The sequence below is a fragment of the Bos indicus genome, chromosome 22 (assembly GCF_029378745.1).
Source record: "Bos indicus isolate NIAB-ARS_2022 breed Sahiwal x Tharparkar chromosome 22, NIAB-ARS_B.indTharparkar_mat_pri_1.0, whole genome shotgun sequence".
Taxonomy (NCBI): domain Eukaryota; kingdom Metazoa; phylum Chordata; class Mammalia; order Artiodactyla; family Bovidae; genus Bos; species Bos indicus.
Genome location: NC_091781.1, coordinates 42,894,975 through 42,912,258, shown reverse-complemented (window position 1 = coordinate 42,912,258; position 17,284 = coordinate 42,894,975). Strand labels below are relative to the sequence as shown.

The 17,284-nt window shown below is 45.0% G+C and overlaps 3 protein-coding genes across 25 annotated transcripts in view; all 3 read left to right on the top strand.

Annotated features, from left to right (window-relative positions):
• The first annotated feature begins 2,794 nt into the window (after positions 1-2,794).
• On the top strand, positions 2,795-9,717 carry RPP14 (ribonuclease P/MRP subunit p14). Of its 10 annotated transcripts, XM_070776449.1 has the most exons (8): positions 2,952-3,287; positions 4,736-4,795; positions 5,658-5,687; positions 5,781-5,898; positions 6,035-6,119; positions 8,067-8,143; positions 8,581-8,659; positions 9,528-9,717. In XM_070776449.1, exons 4-8 carry the CDS (start codon positions 5,822-5,824, stop codon positions 9,582-9,584), a joined length of 375 nt encoding a protein of 124 aa, XP_070632550.1. In that variant the 5' UTR covers positions 2,952-3,287; positions 4,736-4,795; positions 5,658-5,687; positions 5,781-5,821; the 3' UTR covers positions 9,585-9,717. The 10 variants fall into 10 exon arrangements, with proteins under 10 accessions (XP_019840199.1, XP_019840200.1, XP_019840205.1 ...); XM_019984638.2 differs by lacking the exons at positions 2,952-3,287; positions 4,736-4,795 and adding an exon at positions 2,833-2,940; XM_019984643.2 differs by lacking the exon at positions 4,736-4,795 and having other exon boundaries at positions 2,951-3,287; positions 5,796-5,898.
• On the top strand, positions 9,704-15,259 carry HTD2 (hydroxyacyl-thioester dehydratase type 2). The gene has a single exon (XM_070776447.1). The coding sequence runs from the start codon at positions 9,704-9,706 to the stop codon at positions 10,208-10,210; it is 507 nt and encodes a 168-aa protein (XP_070632548.1). The 3' UTR covers positions 10,211-15,259.
• A 997-nt stretch (positions 15,260-16,256) lies between these two features.
• PXK (PX domain containing serine/threonine kinase like) overlaps positions 16,257-17,284 on the top strand; it is an 81,634-nt gene continuing 80,606 nt past the window's right edge. For 10 of the 14 annotated variants that reach the window (XM_019984791.2, XM_019984790.2, XM_070776427.1 and 7 more), the window contains exon 1: positions 16,260-16,470. In XM_019984791.2, the coding sequence (XP_019840350.2) occupies positions 16,369-16,470 (102 nt within the window). In that variant the 5' untranslated portion in view covers positions 16,260-16,368. Of the gene's footprint in view, positions 16,471-17,284 lie in introns of all 14 variants that reach the window. The other 4 variants (XM_070776422.1, XM_070776421.1, XM_019984794.2 and 1 more) reach the window with 2 other exon arrangements.

The following is a 17,284-nucleotide window of genomic DNA, read 5'->3' as shown; positions in this document are numbered from 1 at the left end:
AAATTACCTGCCCTGGTCTGGGCCAGAGGGCAGCCCTGCTGGGGCTGCGGTCCTGGTGTCGCCAGCTTCCCCGGGACCCAGCGTTGCTGCTGTCTGGGCTAGAAATCATCATCAGGCTGTGGGCCTGGGGTTGCCAGTGCCTGTGATAGGCTGAGGGTCTTGTGGGACCTTATGCCAGGGGGTGGGGGGAGGGAAGGATGTCCTTTGAGCAACAGGACAGCCCTGTCTGTTGACTCCTGGAGGAATCTTCCTTTTCCTCGTTTCTGGATCTTTGGTCTCTAAGCCCTCAAGACAACGACCAGGAACCTCAGGGCACACCTAGACGTCTCCCGAGCTCCAGTAAGGACGAGAGGAGAAGAGATTCTTAGTGGCAGAAAGTGGCAGGAGGGACGTCTCTGGCAGTCCAGTGGTTAAGACTCCACTGCAGGGGGTGAGAGTTTGATCCCTGGTTGGGGGACTAAGACCCCACATGCCAAGTGATGCGGGCAAAAAAGAAAAAAAAAGGGGGGAGGGCACAAAGATGACAATCCCAGTGATCCAAGTCAGAGCTGACTGGGATTAATTAACTCGCTAGAGGGCAACTCTGAGTGTCAGACTACAGTCCCCCACCACACCTCACAGAACCAGATGTGGTACTGAATACAGAAATTTTCAGATTGTAGAGGTATGACTGCATGTGCACCACACATTGTGCAGCACGCCCAGTGAGGTCCGGGGCTGCCTTCTGTGGTCTAACGCATTCATAGTTCTGCTGTATGCTCTGTGCATATCCGCAGCAAACGGGACAAAAGCTATAAAAAGCTTCATCTCAGTTCAGATTAAGCATTATGCCAAATGAAGAAAGATTTGGTTTCCAGATTTTTCTTGGATTCCAGGGTGGTCCCCTCTCTCCTGCTTTGGGGAGTCGGGATGGGAGGTGACATCTTGAGGAAAATCTGTTCTTCCAAGTTGGAAAGAGGGGCATGCAGATGGCTATGGTCCAAGGCTCCCTCTGGTGACTGTAAGGGGCAAGTCCTGAGTTTTATTTAACAGGTTTTAACAGTGTTATAAAAACGATGCCTCCTCAGTTTAAAATAAACAAACTGGATGCTAAAACATTGTGAGCATCTCCTCCACCTTCTACACGGCCCCACCCTTCTTCCATCAGTCCACTTGGAACCCTTCTAGACATCACACTTATGTATATATGTATCCATGTGTACACTAGATGCCGAGGCCAGTAGGAACCAAAGTTTGGTTGCTTGCTGCTCGAAAAGTCAATACTCAGAGATGAGTGTTGGTGAAAAAAAGTTGCTTTATTCAGGCACTATTGCATGGCGCCTGGCACAAAGTAAGCCCTTGATTAATATTAGCTATGATGGACTATGTCTGAGACCATCTCCTAGTTGTGGGTTAGAGGAAAAAGGTTTTAAAGGGGAGTTTCAGGAGTGCACAAGCAAGGGGCTACATGCAGAACAGCACAGTCAGTTCCAGTAATTATCTCCAGACTGATTGTGCAGCAGTGTGGTCAGCATCATCTTGAAGGTTTTATGTGTAATCAGTCAGTAACTCTACTCCAAGGTTGGGCTGTTTCCATCTCCTTAAGGCCAGCCCCTGGAATTCTCAAGTGAGCGAGATGAATTCTCGTCTACTTACACATGGAAGGACTTCTGTACCCAAGAAGGGCTCACAGGCTCCTGCTTGGTTTCCCTCTTCCCTTTTTTTTTTTTTTTTTTTGCTGCTTTTCAATCCTGAGGGGAACACGGGCAGGACAAGAAAGGGAATAAAGTTTTGGATCGAGAGACTCATCATAAACTTGTCAAGGGAACTCATTTTAGGGGTCCTTGGTAGGAGTTGAGAGCTGGGCACCGGATGGCAGTGGTGGAGCCAACACTGACAAGGCCCCAACCTCACGGGCTTTACATTCAAGTTTTGGCAGTCCCAGGCCCTGTCCTATAAATACCCCTGACATATCACGTAAGTGGTGGTAATATGGTGTAGTGTGGAGAGAACTGTCTAGAGTCAGATGTACTTATAACTGTGTGCTCTTGATCTTAGCCTGTTGTGCCTCAGTTTCCATCTCTGTAAAATGGATCATAATAATAGTGTCCTTAGGATTGTGTGAGAGTTCAATGAGATAATGTAGTTTTTTGCATAGTGCCTGGCCACAAAGTAAGCACTTGATTAATATTAGCTATAATTATTGAATACACATGGTATGTTTCATGAGTACAGGGGCCATATCATCTTGTTCCCAGTACTTATCACGTAATAGGGGCTCAGCAAGTACTTATTCAGTTAACGAATAGATGATACTTGGTTTACATTTGGAAACAGAACCATCTGGGCTTTTTATGTTAACCCAGACAGAATACCTACTATGCGCCGGGAGCCACAAGAGACACCGAGAAAGGGTCTTGCCCTTGGTGAGTGCTTTACATAGGAGATGCTCACCAGAAGAAATGCCAGATACAAATTTTTTTGAATGAATGAAGGCATGAGTGAGTGAATGCTCCTGGGCAGAGTCCCTTACCCCGCGCAGACATCTGCACACACGGCTTTCTGCAGAGTGGGCACTGCTGCTGCTGCTGCTAAGTCACTTCAGTCGTGTCCGACTCTGTGCGACCCCATGGACTGCAGCCTACCAGGCTCCTCCGTCCATGGGATTCTCCAGGCAAGAACACTGGAGTGGGTTGCCATTTCCTTCTCCAAGAGTGGGCACTAGAGGGCACTAAGCATGGCGAGTCTCAGATTCAGAGTTACTCCTGGGTCCTTAGGAGAACTCCGCGCGGTGGCGTCACATCCGCTCTCCGTGTCACGCTTCCGGGGGCGGGGCAGAGGAGCCAAACGTAAACACCCCGGAGTTTCCCCAGGCCGCAAGCTGCGGTAGCTCCACGTCTTGGTGGATTCTTACAGTGAGTAAGAGTCCGGGAGGCGTCAGACTAGTCCGACGGAGAGCCGGTAGGCGGAAGCCCACAGCGGGGCGACTGTTTTCCGGGAGTGGGCTCAGTTGGCCGCCCTGGTGACGTATGGACGTGCGCGCCACGGGAGCGTGCGTAAGGCGGAGGGACGGCAGGCAGCGAGGAGCGGCCTCGGGTATCTCCCGCTCCGGCCGTGGACGCCACGGGCTAAGGCGAGGCTGGGTCGCGGACCATCCCGGGCTTCTCTGCAACACGGTCTCAGCCGCACCGGACGGCTGAGAGGACTGAGCGAGACCACGTGTGCAGAGCGCATGCGCCTGGCCTCAGGCGGGCGCGAAATCAGTGGCGGAAGTTAGAAAAAGTTGAAAACGTCTTCACCTGCCAACAGTAGGGAATCGAGAGCTTTTTTTTGTTGTTGTTGTTTAATCATTGATTTCGTCTCAAAATCATATATTGAATGCTTGCCTTATGCGATGTATTGCTTTAGGTTTTTGGGAAACAACAGAACACGACAGAAAACCCCGTTTCTTTTGGAGCGTATATTCTAGTAGGGCTGGGGAGGGAAATTGAAATAAAGAACAAATGAACTTGACAGTTAATATTGGAGGGTGGTGAATGCCTTGAGGAAAAAGTAGAGCAGGGGCACGGGGCGGTGACATAAGAGAAAAATGCCACTGGAACAGATCGGGGGCTGAAATTGAACAAAGTCATGAAAGAGGCAAGGGAGTGAGCCACGTGGCTATCTGGAGGAAGATTATTTCTAGCATGTGGAAAAGCTAGGAGATACGTCCAGAGACCGGAGGGAAAAAGCTGGAGCTGGGGAGGCCGGCGTGGTGGAAGGAGCTGAGCAGGGGAGAGTGGTAAGACACGAGGTCAAGGCGTTGGAAGTACCGGGTATCGATCAGGTTGGACGTTACAGGGCTGTAAAGACTTTGGCTTTACTCTGAAAGGGGAACCTTTGCAAGGCTTCGAGCAGAGGAATGATGTGGCCTGTTTAGTTTTTAACAGGGTCACCCAGGCTGCTGTAGAGACGAGACTGGGGAGGGAAGCAGGGACACTTGTTACTAATAAGTCAGGTTATGAGTATCCCTGCAGCTACCAAAAAGGCTGACTTGAGAGATGGTGATGACAGCCACCGTGGAAGTGCTCACATTTTCCCGATGAGCCTGGTAACTGAGCCAGGCTGCAAGGGAGAGCTTCCCAGCCGTCTTCTCCTTTACTCTCAGGACAACCTGCAGAGGGCAGTGCTGTCAATGACGCTGTGGCTCAGGCCTATCAGAGGCCAGTCAGAAGTGACTGCTCAATAAACACCTGCTCCTTAAGTGTTTTGTGGTTTTTTTTTTTTTTTGTAAAATAAACGTAACATAAAATTTTACATTTTAAAATGTACAGTTTGTTGGCATTAAGTACATTTATATTGTTGTACAGCTATCACCATTATCCATTTCCAGAATACTGTGTGAGCCTTTGTTGTTATTGGCATCCTAAGCCCCAATCTCACTCATCTGCCTCAGGCAGCCAACTCTTCTAAAGTACTCAGTAACACTTCAAAAATAGCTGTTGTGTGCTGGGCAATAAGTGGAATGACTGAGAGTCCTGTTCTCCTTGCCCTTTTAGTTAGGGAAGACTCTGGTGGTGGGAAAGAAGCAGTAGGTACAGTCTGAAATCAGAGATACTCTTGAATATACAGGGCTCACACTGCTACCAATTGGTCAGTCGGGTATTTTAGTAAGTGTTGGTTGAATATTCTGTGCCAGACTCAGTTAATATTCATGATTGTTGAATGGATGGTTGGATGTAGCTGCTTGACCCTGACTTCTCCTTTTCTCTTGCAGTCATCATCTGGGAGTGATTGGAACTGGGCCCAGAGATGTGTTTGTAAATGCTGGTTTATAGTTACGTGACTTTGAAAAAGTCCCTTTCCATGGTTGGGCCTCAGTTTCCTGGTCCCTTTAGTGGGGGGAGCAGATATTAAATAAATAGACAATATTAAAAGACTCCATAACAAGAGAACTTAAAACAGGGTGTCAGAGGAGACCTCCTTGAAGAGATGATATTCCTGGAAGAGGTGAACTTTAAGTTAAAATGTGAAGGCTGAGTAGGAGAGGTCCAGAGTGAGAGTGAGGTGGGAGTGGAGCCAAGGACAGGATTCTGTACAGGGGGACCAGTGTGTTCTGAGTTCTTGAAAGTCCCATATCTGTTAGAAATGGCTTGAGTATCCATTCCAGACATTCCTCTGCAGACCTTTGCTGTTGAAGCTCAGTCTTTCAGGAGGCTGCCAAATAACCCTGTGCAGGCCTGGCCTCCAGACAGAGAACAGGCAGGTTCAGCGTTGGGGGAGTCCAGCAGAGGTGCCACCCCTCATTCTCCTCTTCGTGTTCTATGTTGACTGAGAGTAAAGAAGAAGAGGTCCCAGATTGTACTCCTGGATGCTTTTATTTTTATTATTTGCATTAAGACGCATCATGCCTGGGTGGTCTTGAGGGGACTCAGCAGCAGTTAGAATCTCTTTGTGCCTTTGGGCAGGTAGTAGCCATCTTTGCCAGCGCTCAATGTTCTCGTCTCAAAAATGGGGTTACTAATAGCATTTACCTGCTGGGATCATTTTGAAGATGTGACCTAAAGTATGTGAAGTATTTAGCACAGAGCTGGGTACTCAGTAAGGGAAAATGTTTGCTGGGATTTAAATAAGAGATTTAAATAAGAATACAGTGTCTGGCATATGTAAAATATAGAATTTCCTTTGTGTCTATACAGGTAACATCAGCTTGACCAGAATTAGATGAGGTATTGTACTAGGAGTTCTTTTAAAAAATCAGATAGCTCAAATTATCTTTTAAAAAAAAAGTGAAAAATGGCTTATATCTTTGTAATTTTTAGCCTTCTTGACTCAAGGTAGATGTGATCAGCACTGGAAAAAGATGCCAGCCCCAGCTACCACATATGAAAGAATTGTTTACAAAAATCCCTCTGAGTACCACTACATGAAAGTCCGCCTGTAAGTTCCGTCCCTTAAGTTTCTTATTTTTTTAATTGAAGTTTAGTTGATTTACTTAGTTTTATTTTGATTACTTTTTTATGAATCTGAGTAGTATGAAATTTAACACAGTGCATTTAAAATTTTTTTCTTACAGAGAATTTCAAGATGGTGGTGTTGGACTGACTGCTGCGCAGTTCAAACAGCTGCTTATTTCAGCCCTAAAGGACCTGTTTGGTGAGGTATGAAGTCACTTGGTAGTTTGAACACCACTGAGATTTTGTAGGGACTTCCCAGGTGACACTAGTGGTAAAGAACCCGCCTGCCAATGCAGGAGACATAAGAGACTCGGGTTTGATCCCTAGGTTGGGAAGGTTCCCTGGAGTAGGGCGTGGCAACCCACTCCAGTCTTCTTGCCTGGAGAATCCCATGGACAGAGGAGCCTGGCAGGCTGCAGTCTATAGGGTTGCACAGAATCGGACCTGACTAGCGATTTAGCCTGAAGATTTTGTAAGACATACTGGAAGGAAGGACATTTTTCCAAAAATTAGTTTAAAACCACATTTGAAACTGCAGAAGCAGAGTTTTAGAAGTGATGAGTTTTGAGTAGGCTTTTTCTAATATGGCTTTTAGTTGACAAGAAACTTGTGAAGCAGACGATTTAGTGTAGTGCTACTCAAACTGTGGTGCAGACTGGCAACCTGCAAACTGTTTTCTTTTTCTTTTTCTTGCCCACTGTGAGGATTAGTGGCTTGTACCAGAATGTCAGGCAGCACACCATTTCCTTTACTGAGAGTCTTCAGTGAGAAAATGTGACCTGAGCTAAACAGTATGTCCACTGATATTGTCAATTTCCACTCTGGTGTGGCTCCTTATCACAGACCAGCGCTTGTGAGTAGCGCTGTTTTAGCATTCACTTGAAAACAAGTAGAGTTTTGAAGAGAAAACAAAGACAGATGATTCTCAGGAAATTATTTCCTGGTACATATGTTTTATTAAATTAAGATCTGTCAAGCACTCATCAAAATGAAAACCTTTTTGCAACAGCCTTGGTTCAGAGGCTGAAAAACAAATTACAGACTGAGGGGAATATATTTGCAAACCACATAAGGACTGATATCTGGAATATATAAAGATCTCTTAAAACTCAAAAGAAACACAGTCTGATGAGAAAATTGGCAGAAGTGGGCATTTCCTGGAGGCCTAGTGGTTAGGATTGAGACTTTGACTGCAGAGGCTAGGATTTGCTCTCTGGGGAATCATCCCACATGCCACGTGGCTTGGTGCAGCCAGAATACAAAAGCCAGTCCCCAAAAGTGGCTTGCTATGTTGAGTGATTCCATTTATATAATGCTCCCCAAATACTGTAATTATCATACATAACTATATAGTCTGGAGACAGGAGTGTTTGCATGTGAGGGCTGAGGACAAGTTGAAAGAGAACCTTGTGATGGTATAGCTCTTTATCTTGATTATGGTAATGGTTCCCTTAAACAATCTATATGACAGTGTTGCACAGAACTACACATATGCACATGTAAACAAATGAGTGCATGTATCACTGGCAAAGTCAGAATAAGCTCTGATTTATTAATTTTGGTTTTCTGGTGTTGATGTTATACTGTAGTTATGCAAGATTCTGACAGTGTGGGAGGCTGAGTGAAGGGTGCATGGAACCTTCCTGTACATTTCTTTGCAATGTAATATGACTTTAGTTTTTCAAAGTAAAAAGTGTGAGGGAAAAAAAAAATCCATGCACCTTCTATATGTCAAGTATGAAACCTGATTCCTGGGGATGTAGCTGTAAACAAACAGACACAGCTTGTGCCTCACGGGCTGTCGGTGTTGGTTATGTTAGTAGGAAACCATGGTGAACAATTAATGGCAAGAATGGTGAGTATTATGAAAGGAGTGGTGGGTCCTGTATGTGAAAGAGCATAGCAAGCTACTGAACTTAATCTTGGGCATCAGGGAAGGGACAATGTAAACAAAGACTTGAGAAAAGTAGAGAGGTCTTAGCAACATGGAAAGGTATAGGAAGAATGATCCAGGCAGAGGGAGCTGTAAAAAAGCGGGCCTCGTGCTCCAGCACCATTAAATAAAATACAGATTTTTTTGGAGGAGAAAAGCAACTAGAGTTCAAGAGGAAGGATGATACTCATCTGCTAACGGCATCATTCTCTACTTAGGTCGATGCTGCCTTACCTCTGGACGTTCTGACCTATGAAGAGAAGACCCTGTCAGCTATCCTGAGGATATGCAGCAGGTATGACTGACGGTGGAGCCCTTCTAGTGTAACAGCAGAGACGGATGGTAAAAAACAGAAGTGCTCCCTTCTGAAAATGAGGAGAGTTTTGTTCCTGTGAACTCCAAGCAGCTTTTGAAAGTTTAAATGGGGGAGAATGTGAACACTTACCCACCAGGAACTTACAGTCCAAAGAGCCAGACTTGGGATTTACTTACTGTTGTAGTGTTTCCCAGTTGATAGTCATGGTTGCAGAATCAGAAGTGGGAATTTTACAAACATGCCTGATTGAGGTTCATTCTGTACTCTGCCTTGACATGGTATGCTTTTATTTGTAAAGTTTTCTTATTTAAATCAGGTTTCTGGTAGAAACTACTTTCTGGACCATCACCGAAAAAAGTATGAGTGAGATGCTGCAGGAACAAATCTTTACTGACGCTTTCTTCATCTTTCCATAGTGGTCTTGTCAAATTGTGGAGCTCTCTGACCCTGTTAGGATCCTATAAAGGCAAGAACTGTGCTTTCAGAGTGATTCAGGTAAAAACACCTTCACATACTCAAGTTGAAGCTGAGTAGTAGACCAAATTGCTTATTAATACATGTCCCATTTCTTTTTTTTTTTTTTTTTATTCTTCCAATTTTATTTTATTTTTAAACTTTACATAATTGTATTAGTTTTGCCAAATATCAAAATGAATCCACCACAGGTATACATGTGTTCCCCATCCCGAACCCTCCTCCCTCCTCCCTCCCCATACCATCCCTCTGGGCCGTCCCAGTGCACCAGCCCCAAGCATCCAGCATCGTGCATCGAACCTGGACTGGCAACTCGTTTCCTACATGATATTTTACATGTTTCATTGCCATTCTCCCAAATCTTCCCACCCTCTCCCTCTCCCACAGAGTCCATAAGACTGTTCTATACATCAGTGTCTCTTTTGCTGTCTCGTACACTGGGTTATTGTTACCATCTTTCTAAATTCCATATATATGCGTTAGTATACTGTATTTATGTTTTTCCTTCATGTCCCATTTCTGCTTGCATAAATCTAGTGTGGCTAATGCCATCCAGCTGGGAGGGGGAAACCCAGGGTGTCAGTAGTTATGAAAACGTGAGACAGAATGCTTAGGCTTTAGGTGTATGGGAGAGGTTTGGGGATAAAACTTGGAACACCTGTGGAAAAGTCTTTTATTGCTTAATGCCTCGTGCCTAATGTATTGAAATGTTCTCTCTGAGCTTGTCATGCCCATTTATTTATCTCAGGCTAGCTCTCAAGATGCTCTTTAATATGCTACTGCATCGATTTGGCTTATCCTATAAAACAGGGCATATTTCTACACTGTCCTGGATTTCCAGGCAATTTTCTCCTGATACTGCCTTAAAATTTCTTTTCCTCTCTTACAGGTTTCTCCATTTCTCCTTGCATTATCTGGCAATAGTAGGGAACTAGTATTGAATTGAGTAGTCTTCAATTTGAGAAAATATTCCTCACTCTCAAAAGTACTTTTTGGTGCCAGCATAATGTTTGGAGACTGAAGCAGCCCAAAAGCTCCTGTCGATGAGATTTGAGAGTGCTGAAGATGTTCCCAGTAATGTCCAGCCATCGCCTTTGGTGGGGTAGGCTTCACAGGAGAATCTGCCTGAGCCAAACAGTGCTGAACAGGCAGCCCTTAGGGCACATGCACCTCAGAGTTGGAGACCGGGCTGAACTCAGGAGGGCCTTCACACAGAGGGACGTGGCCACCTTCTCAGAATTAACAGGGGATGTCAATCCTTTGCACTTAGACGAAGATTTTGCAAAACACACCAGATTTGGAAAGACAATTGTCCATGGAGTTTTGATCAATGGACTTATTTCAGCTCTCCTCGGTACTAAAATGCCAGGGCCAGGCTGTGTGTTTCTTTCCCAGGAAATTAACTTTCCAGCCCCTTTATATGTTGGGGAAGTTGTTTTAGCTTCTGCAGAAGTGAAAAAGCTGAAGCGGTTCATTGCCATTATTGCAGTATCATGTTCTGTACTAGAAAGTAAAAAGACCGTTATGGAAGGCTGGGTTAAAGTTATGGTCCCAGAAGCTCCCAAATCCTGAAATATGTCTTTAGAGGTACAAGTTCAGGCATCAGTGTTGTTATTGAAAGCCTCTGGGGAAAACAGGGATTGCTGTTCATCAAGTGCAGGCTCATAAACCTGTACTGGGAGAAGGGAGCAGGTAGAGAGATGTTCCAGTGTCCACTTAGGCTTCACTCCGGCTTAAGTATATTCATCATCTATCTAGGTTTTCAGCACTGAAAAAAATAGGCAATTCCCTGGTGGTCCAGTGGTTAGGACTCTAGGCTTTCACTGCCAGGGGTATGGATCCAATCCCTAGTCAGGAAAGTAGGATCCCACAAGCCATGTGGCACAGCACGCCCGTGCGCACACAGACACACACACACAAGTGAACAGAGGAGATCAGAGGTGATTCTAAGGTTGCACACTGTTAACCAGGCTCCCATAAGGTGCCATTAAAAAAGAAAAAAGAAAAAACTGAAAAAAGTGTTAGGAAAGTTATCATTTAGCTTAATGTTCTACTTTTAGGATTTCAAACCTAATTAGATTTGCATTCAGATAACACAAACCTACCTATATCCGTGTAGAATAAGAATTTACTAAAGTCACTGAGTTTATAAATAGCAAGCATTTAATTATTAAAGGCAATGATGGAAGATAGGTCATCTTTGAACACCTATCTTTTAACAGTAAATATTGTTAGATCTTGTTCTTCAGCAGTTTCTGAATCAGAGTTTATTATAATTTGTTACTGTTTACACCAACATGGTGATTTATTGACTCTTCAGTGTCACCTGCCCTTCAGATTGTTTTCCTGTCACTGGGGGAGGGCTTGTGTGCATCTTTGGACTCGGTTCTGCAAGCTCTCTTGGTTTCATCTATAAAGCAGTGATAACGACTCCATACAGGAGTGCTGGAGATGACAGATAAAAATAGGTAAGCACAAGGCCCAGCCTCTGAACAGCAGCTACTGCTGTTGGCATTCTCATCTGTGAGCAAGGCTACAGGTTTCCTGAGTTTGGAGCTATCTGGCCAAAAATTAAAGAACAGATGAATCTTTCAGGATGTCAGCCAGTCTCCATTGGTTTTCTAAACCTGGAATAGATCTTGAGTGCAGAGTTTCTATTTTAGCAATCCAGGTGATTTTCTCTCTCCCTTGAAAATATTTTGGGGGTCCCCACCCATTATATAAATAATACATGCTTTTATTAAAATAATTATAAGATTAAAAAAATTGAAGGAACACTGTGGTGGCCAAGTTCTTAAGCATTGAGGGGTGTTAGAGAGGAAACGTGCCTAATTTGTTATTATTGGTCATCCTGTACACAGCCAGCACTATTAAGACAATCTATGGTAGAACATACAAGTAGTCCATCTGTGCTCTGTGGCTTTAGATGGTGGCTCAGACCACAGCTGGTTGCTTTGATCAGGAAGATAAGATCAAATTAATTGGTTGCATCCACCCACATTTCCTGGAAAAAAATTTTCCTGCTGCTGGATGGGTTAACTAGATTTTTTTTGTTGTTCACATCAAGGGGATCCTTAAAACAGACTACTAGAAAGAATTGTTCTCATCACCAGAGGGCAGTGTTGTGTATAAATGAGTAGTTTAATATTGTACCATAGTCCAGTTTGTGTTGGTAATGTGGAAAATACCAAAATCAGGGTGCAGAGCAAGGATACCGTTATCATGAGTTTCAGAAGGGAAAGCTTATACGGCTTCAGGTTCACCTAAAGAAGGTGTATGTGTAGGTGAAACACGATACATGCAGATAATTGGATGTGACACTGGAAAACAAAACGGAGAACTTGAGTCCCAAACACTTGATGCTGAGACCATCTGTTCCTGCAGAACTCATTCTCTGGGACTTAATGGGAATCTTGAAGGATGGGTCTGCAAGTGGAGTGTGGTGTGATCATTGATACTATAAGTTACCATTCTTTCAATGATAAGCCAGGTTTCTACAGTAATTCTAATCCTTTAAACAGTTTTATGAATTTACTGTTCCATTTTATGGGCTCTATGACTTGCCCAGGGTTGTCAGCTAGTATGCAGTGGAGCTGGGATTCACACGGGCATGCCTGGCTCCAGAGCATTTCTTTTTTCCATTACCCTGTGGGTCTTAAAATGTTCCCATACTGGAACACTATCAGTTTCTATAATAGTATATTATGTTGCATTTGTATTTGGAACTACCATCGTACATAATTTTTTTTCTATTTAGAATATTCTAGATCTTATTCCCTGTTACAGTTTTAATGTTTTCCTCGCTGTTACTTGATGGCTTCTACCAATACGTATCGCCTGCACTTTTTCTAAGTTGATGTTCAGTGCGTGTCTTCAGAGCAGAATTACTGAAAGAGTTATTCAAGGATGAAACTGTGTGCAAGTCAGGCGTGGTGGGGACTGTGTACATGAGATCTGATGGATAGCTGATTAATAGTGTGTAACTTAAAGTAGCTTCTCAGTAGGAATGTTTCTTTTTTTTTTTAATTCTCCATAGATGTCATGGTCTTTGATCTTTATAAACCAAAAAAAGATGGAACAGAGAAGTAGGCAAGGATTTAGGGAGACTCTGTAAATGATGACTTGTTATTTTTAACGCTGAGCCAAGATTCTCAGACCACTTACGCTTTGTTGAAGCTGACTATAACACAAACTAGCTGGCTGGCTTTTTCATTTTGAGCTCTCTACAAGTTGCCAGAAAGAGTGACTCTTCTAATGAAAGCACGAGTGACTCTCATATAGGAAATCCTCTTCCAAGTAATTGAGAGTGGCCTTGACTGTCCAGGGTCACCAAGAGAAGTGAGTACCCAAGTACCACCTGAAAGACCAGGGCACATTGTCCCAGTGCTTGCCATGTAGGGACGTTATAAGACTGCAGTTTATAGGATGTTTGATCACCACAGAAATACACCCATCGTAAGCAATTGCAGCCTAATGGACTGGAAAATTGCTTAACAGATTTTTGTATTTGATTAGAAACATTTCCATATTGGTGAAACGCCACTCATTTCTTTTTCTGAGCAGTGAATCTTAAGTAGCAACAGGGAGAAAGCCTCCCCACAGCCACCATTCATCTTGCGTATTCAGCTAGAAAAATAGAACTGCTGAAGGCCCACTGGTACCTCTTAGGTAACCACAGGTTTTCATTTTGTGCTGAATTATTAGACATTTTTCTTTTTACATTCTTAGAGCATGATTAAGAGACCAATTTACTCCCAAAGAAAATTGCTACTAAATTACATCTATTAAGTTTTTATATTAAAACATACTCTACCAAAGGTTGACAGTCACTGAGCAGCTGTGCCACTCTGAATGCGTCATGTGCTGGCATAATTTATTAACTGACTGTATGCAAGTGCCGTGAAATTACTCTGGGGCTGCATTTGAGTATCTCCAGGGTCCCGGATGTTTCACTCCCTTTGTCCTTGGATTTTCTTCCTATGGATTACACACAGAGACCAGAATTCTCAACATCTTCAGAGAAATTTTGGTTTGCAGAAAAATCATAAGAAAACCCAAGACGAATGTGGACACTACATAGATAGAAAAGAATTAATAGAAGGCTCCACAAACAGTCGATTTCTAGGCCACAGTCAATTTCTTGGGTGGCTCTTAGTGAGGCCACGGTTCACATGACCTTATAAACCATGAGCAAAATTCCTCTGCGATGTGATGAAAAATTCCAGTATGTAAGGGAAGTAAGAATGATCACAAGTGACTTGAATTTTTTTTTTTTTTTAATCCAGATCATGAATATTTAAAGAAAGAAAATAATTCTGAATGGGGAGGCGATGCTGCTTAGGAACCACTGAGTTTTTCACTAGGTTCTATGAGGATTTGTAGAACAGTTGCCAGGTCCAGAAGCGTCTTCACTAAAAATCATTATTTTCAGTCAGTCTGGCCAAATGTCAAGCTGTTTAACAACCTGTGGACTATCTAAACATTTGGCAGCATACAAGAATATAAATCTTTCTTTATTTTCCCTTGCAGTCCTGAGTAGTTATGTATATAGCAACAGAAGTACTGCATATCTCATTTGCTTTACCCAGTATGAGACTGGAAGCAAAGTAGATTTGATTCACATCAGCTCTGGACTAGGGAGTTTCGCCACATTCACCGTGAGCCACTTCAAAAGCCAAATGGCTTTTCAGACTATCATAGCCTAGTCTCCAGAGGATCCAGGGATCCAGTTAAGTCTAGGCTCTTTAGGGCACTGATTTGGGTAGTTGAGATTATAAGGCTGCTATAGTATTTTATTCTCAGAGGCTTCAGGCAAGAATTCCTCGAGAACAGGAAAGCCTAGATTTAGAGTTGTTAGTCCCTGGCTTCATTCCATCAAATACCTGATTTCTGACTTTCAGTTTCATTTCCTTAGTAAGGAAGAGGACAGGCTGTCATTTGATGACCTTTGCAACTCAGTTGTATATTGTTATGTTTTTTCCTAAACATACAAGTAAAATATTTTTAGAGACATTTTGAAAAGTGCAGAAAAACAAAATAGCATCATGATTCTGTTTACTAAAGACCCTCAGCTAATATTTTGGTGGGCTTCCTTCTGATGTTTTTCCTATGAACATTTTAAAATCTTGAAATCATAAAATGCATATATTGGGTTTTTTTCCTACTTACTGTTGTATCTAGGGCTTTCCCCAACATCATTAAATATCCTTTGATAATCTAATTTTCAACCTTTGTAAAATACTTATGATTGTATCACGATCTGTCCAGTCTTCTGTGTTAGATATATACCTTTGAGTGCTATGTATTTGTACTGATCTCTGAATATCTCCTTAGGATAATCTACAGGCAGGATTACTGGGTGAGGACATTTTGATGTGTGTGGTCAAATCCCAGCTGCTAGTGCCAGACCTCTTACATGGTTAAGTACTCAGTAAATAATTGTTGAGTGCATAAATGCCCCAATTTATATTCCCCCAGCAGTATGCAAGAAGAGCCTTGTCTCCGGTCAGCCCACATGATACGAATAATGATTAAAGCCAAATTTTGGTTTCTGTGAATCTGTTAATGAAATAATGCATTTGCCTTAAACAGAAGTAAAAAGTGAACCCTCCCTAAGTGATACATAGTTTTAATAGGCTGCTGCTTTATTATCTCGGTGTTACAGATGGGGAGCTGGGGCTCAGAGGGGTTGGGTAACTAATTCAAGGTCACACAGCTGTTAATTCCAGCTCTCTCTTTTGTCCTGGGATGCTGCCTTGGGAAACAGCACTGTGGGTGGGTCAGAATCATGGCCTTGGGTTCAGGCAGATTGGGGCAGATTTGGGTCTGAGTTGATCGAAGTTCTCTGGCTCTGGGTTTTGAAGTTGGAGCCAGTACTGTGGGATGGAGCACCCCAAGTCTGAGGTTGAAAGTTTGAAGGCCTTGTGTGCTGAGCTTAGAATTGGGCCAGAGGGTAGAGACTGGGAGTTCTGGACCAATGCCCAGGTTTTAGGGGCTCCAGTTCAAAGAGCTTTGGGTCTGAGTGTACTGGAGTCTTAGGGCTTCAATTCTGAGGGCCCAGCTCTTAGGTTTTTGAGTCTGAAGAGCCACGTTCGAGAATTCCCCACAAAATCTGAATCTGAGGGGCTTGTAGAAAGTTTGTGGGTCTGCAAGGCACAGCATGAAATTGCCATTCTGAAGGTCCATTTTTCTGGGTCTTAGGGTTCTTTGGCCTGGGAGGCCTGGAAAGGGTCAGTTGTAAGTCAGGGTGTACAGTTTTGAGGGCCTAATATGAGAAATACATCAAGGAAATGTTTGGGATTGTTTGGGCCTGAGCGTTCCGGGAGCCTTGAGCCTTGAGCCCAAGACGCCGTCTCTTAGGCTCTGAGGACCTCTGGGGGTGATGGCTTAGGGTGAACTGTCCCGAGATCTGAGGCCTGTGCTGAGGGTACCGAGCTCGCAGTGCGGCTACGTGGAGCTTGGAGGCGCAGATCCAGGACAGCTGTGACAGCGACGGTTTGGCCCTAGGACCCCGCGGGAGGTGGCAGCGCGAAAGGGTTGCCTGTGCCGACAGCCAAGGCGGAGGGGGCGGGTCGGCGCTAGGACCCCGCGGGCGCGGCGGGCGGCGGCGGCGGCGCGTGGGGCGGCGCGTGTTGACAGCGGCGGCGGCAGCAGAGCCCGGCGGGCGGCAGGAGTCGGCGCCCCCGGTTCCTGCCCCAGGTCCCGAGGCGGTGGCGGACCCGAGTCCCGGGATGGCCTTCATGGAGAAGCTGCCGGCCGGCAAGGTGCTGCTGGACGACACGGTGCCGCTGACAGCGGCCATCGAGGCGAGCCAGAGCCTGCAGTCTCACACGGTGCGCGGCCCGCCGGTCGGGGCGGGCGGCGCGGGGCGGCCCCGGGCCTTGAGAGGGCTGCGGGCGGCCGGGCTGGGTCGCCCGGGAGGGGCCCGGGGCAGGGGTCGGCGGTCCGGGCCGAGAGGGCTTGGGCGTGGCGTCGCTTCTGGGCCAGGGTCCCCGGGGCCCAGGCGGCAGCCGAAGTCCTGAGGGGACGAGGGTGGTAACCGCAGCCCCTTGGGCCAAGGGAGTGGGAGGGGCTCGGCGGTGCCCTGGGAAGGGATCCCGAGTCGGGGGAGGTGAGGGACCCCCGGGCCCACCTCGGGCCGACTGAGGAAAGGGACCACTCAGGACCCTCTCCATTTCTCCTCTTTGGGGCGGCTGAGTTTCCCTCCTTTCAGCTGGGCATCCGAGTGGTGGAAATGAGGGTGTGCCGGGTCAAATGGAAGGATGACTTTATAGAGCCTACTTGTTGGGATGGCAGAGTGGCCGGTGTCTGAAGCTCCCTTTCCAGGTCAGCTGCTTGCCTGAGGCACGGGGAGATGGTGAGGGAGGCAGTTTGGGCTCCTGCTGAGGCAGGTGTTTGAAATTGCTCCTTCCCTCCTCTAACTTGTTCTTTAGCAGGCAGTGGTAGCATTCAATTTAGTTTAAAACCCACTGGAGTAGCATAAAGGAGTAATAGGTCCTCATAGTAAACACAGACAGAGTTCATTTCTGTTACATAGTGTCTTTTATGGGTCTTTAAAACCGTGGTTGTTTTCATGTGCTGTACCTTTTTTTTTTTTTTTTTTTCTTGAAAAGCACACTGTGCATTATAATTTACCAGCAATAAACC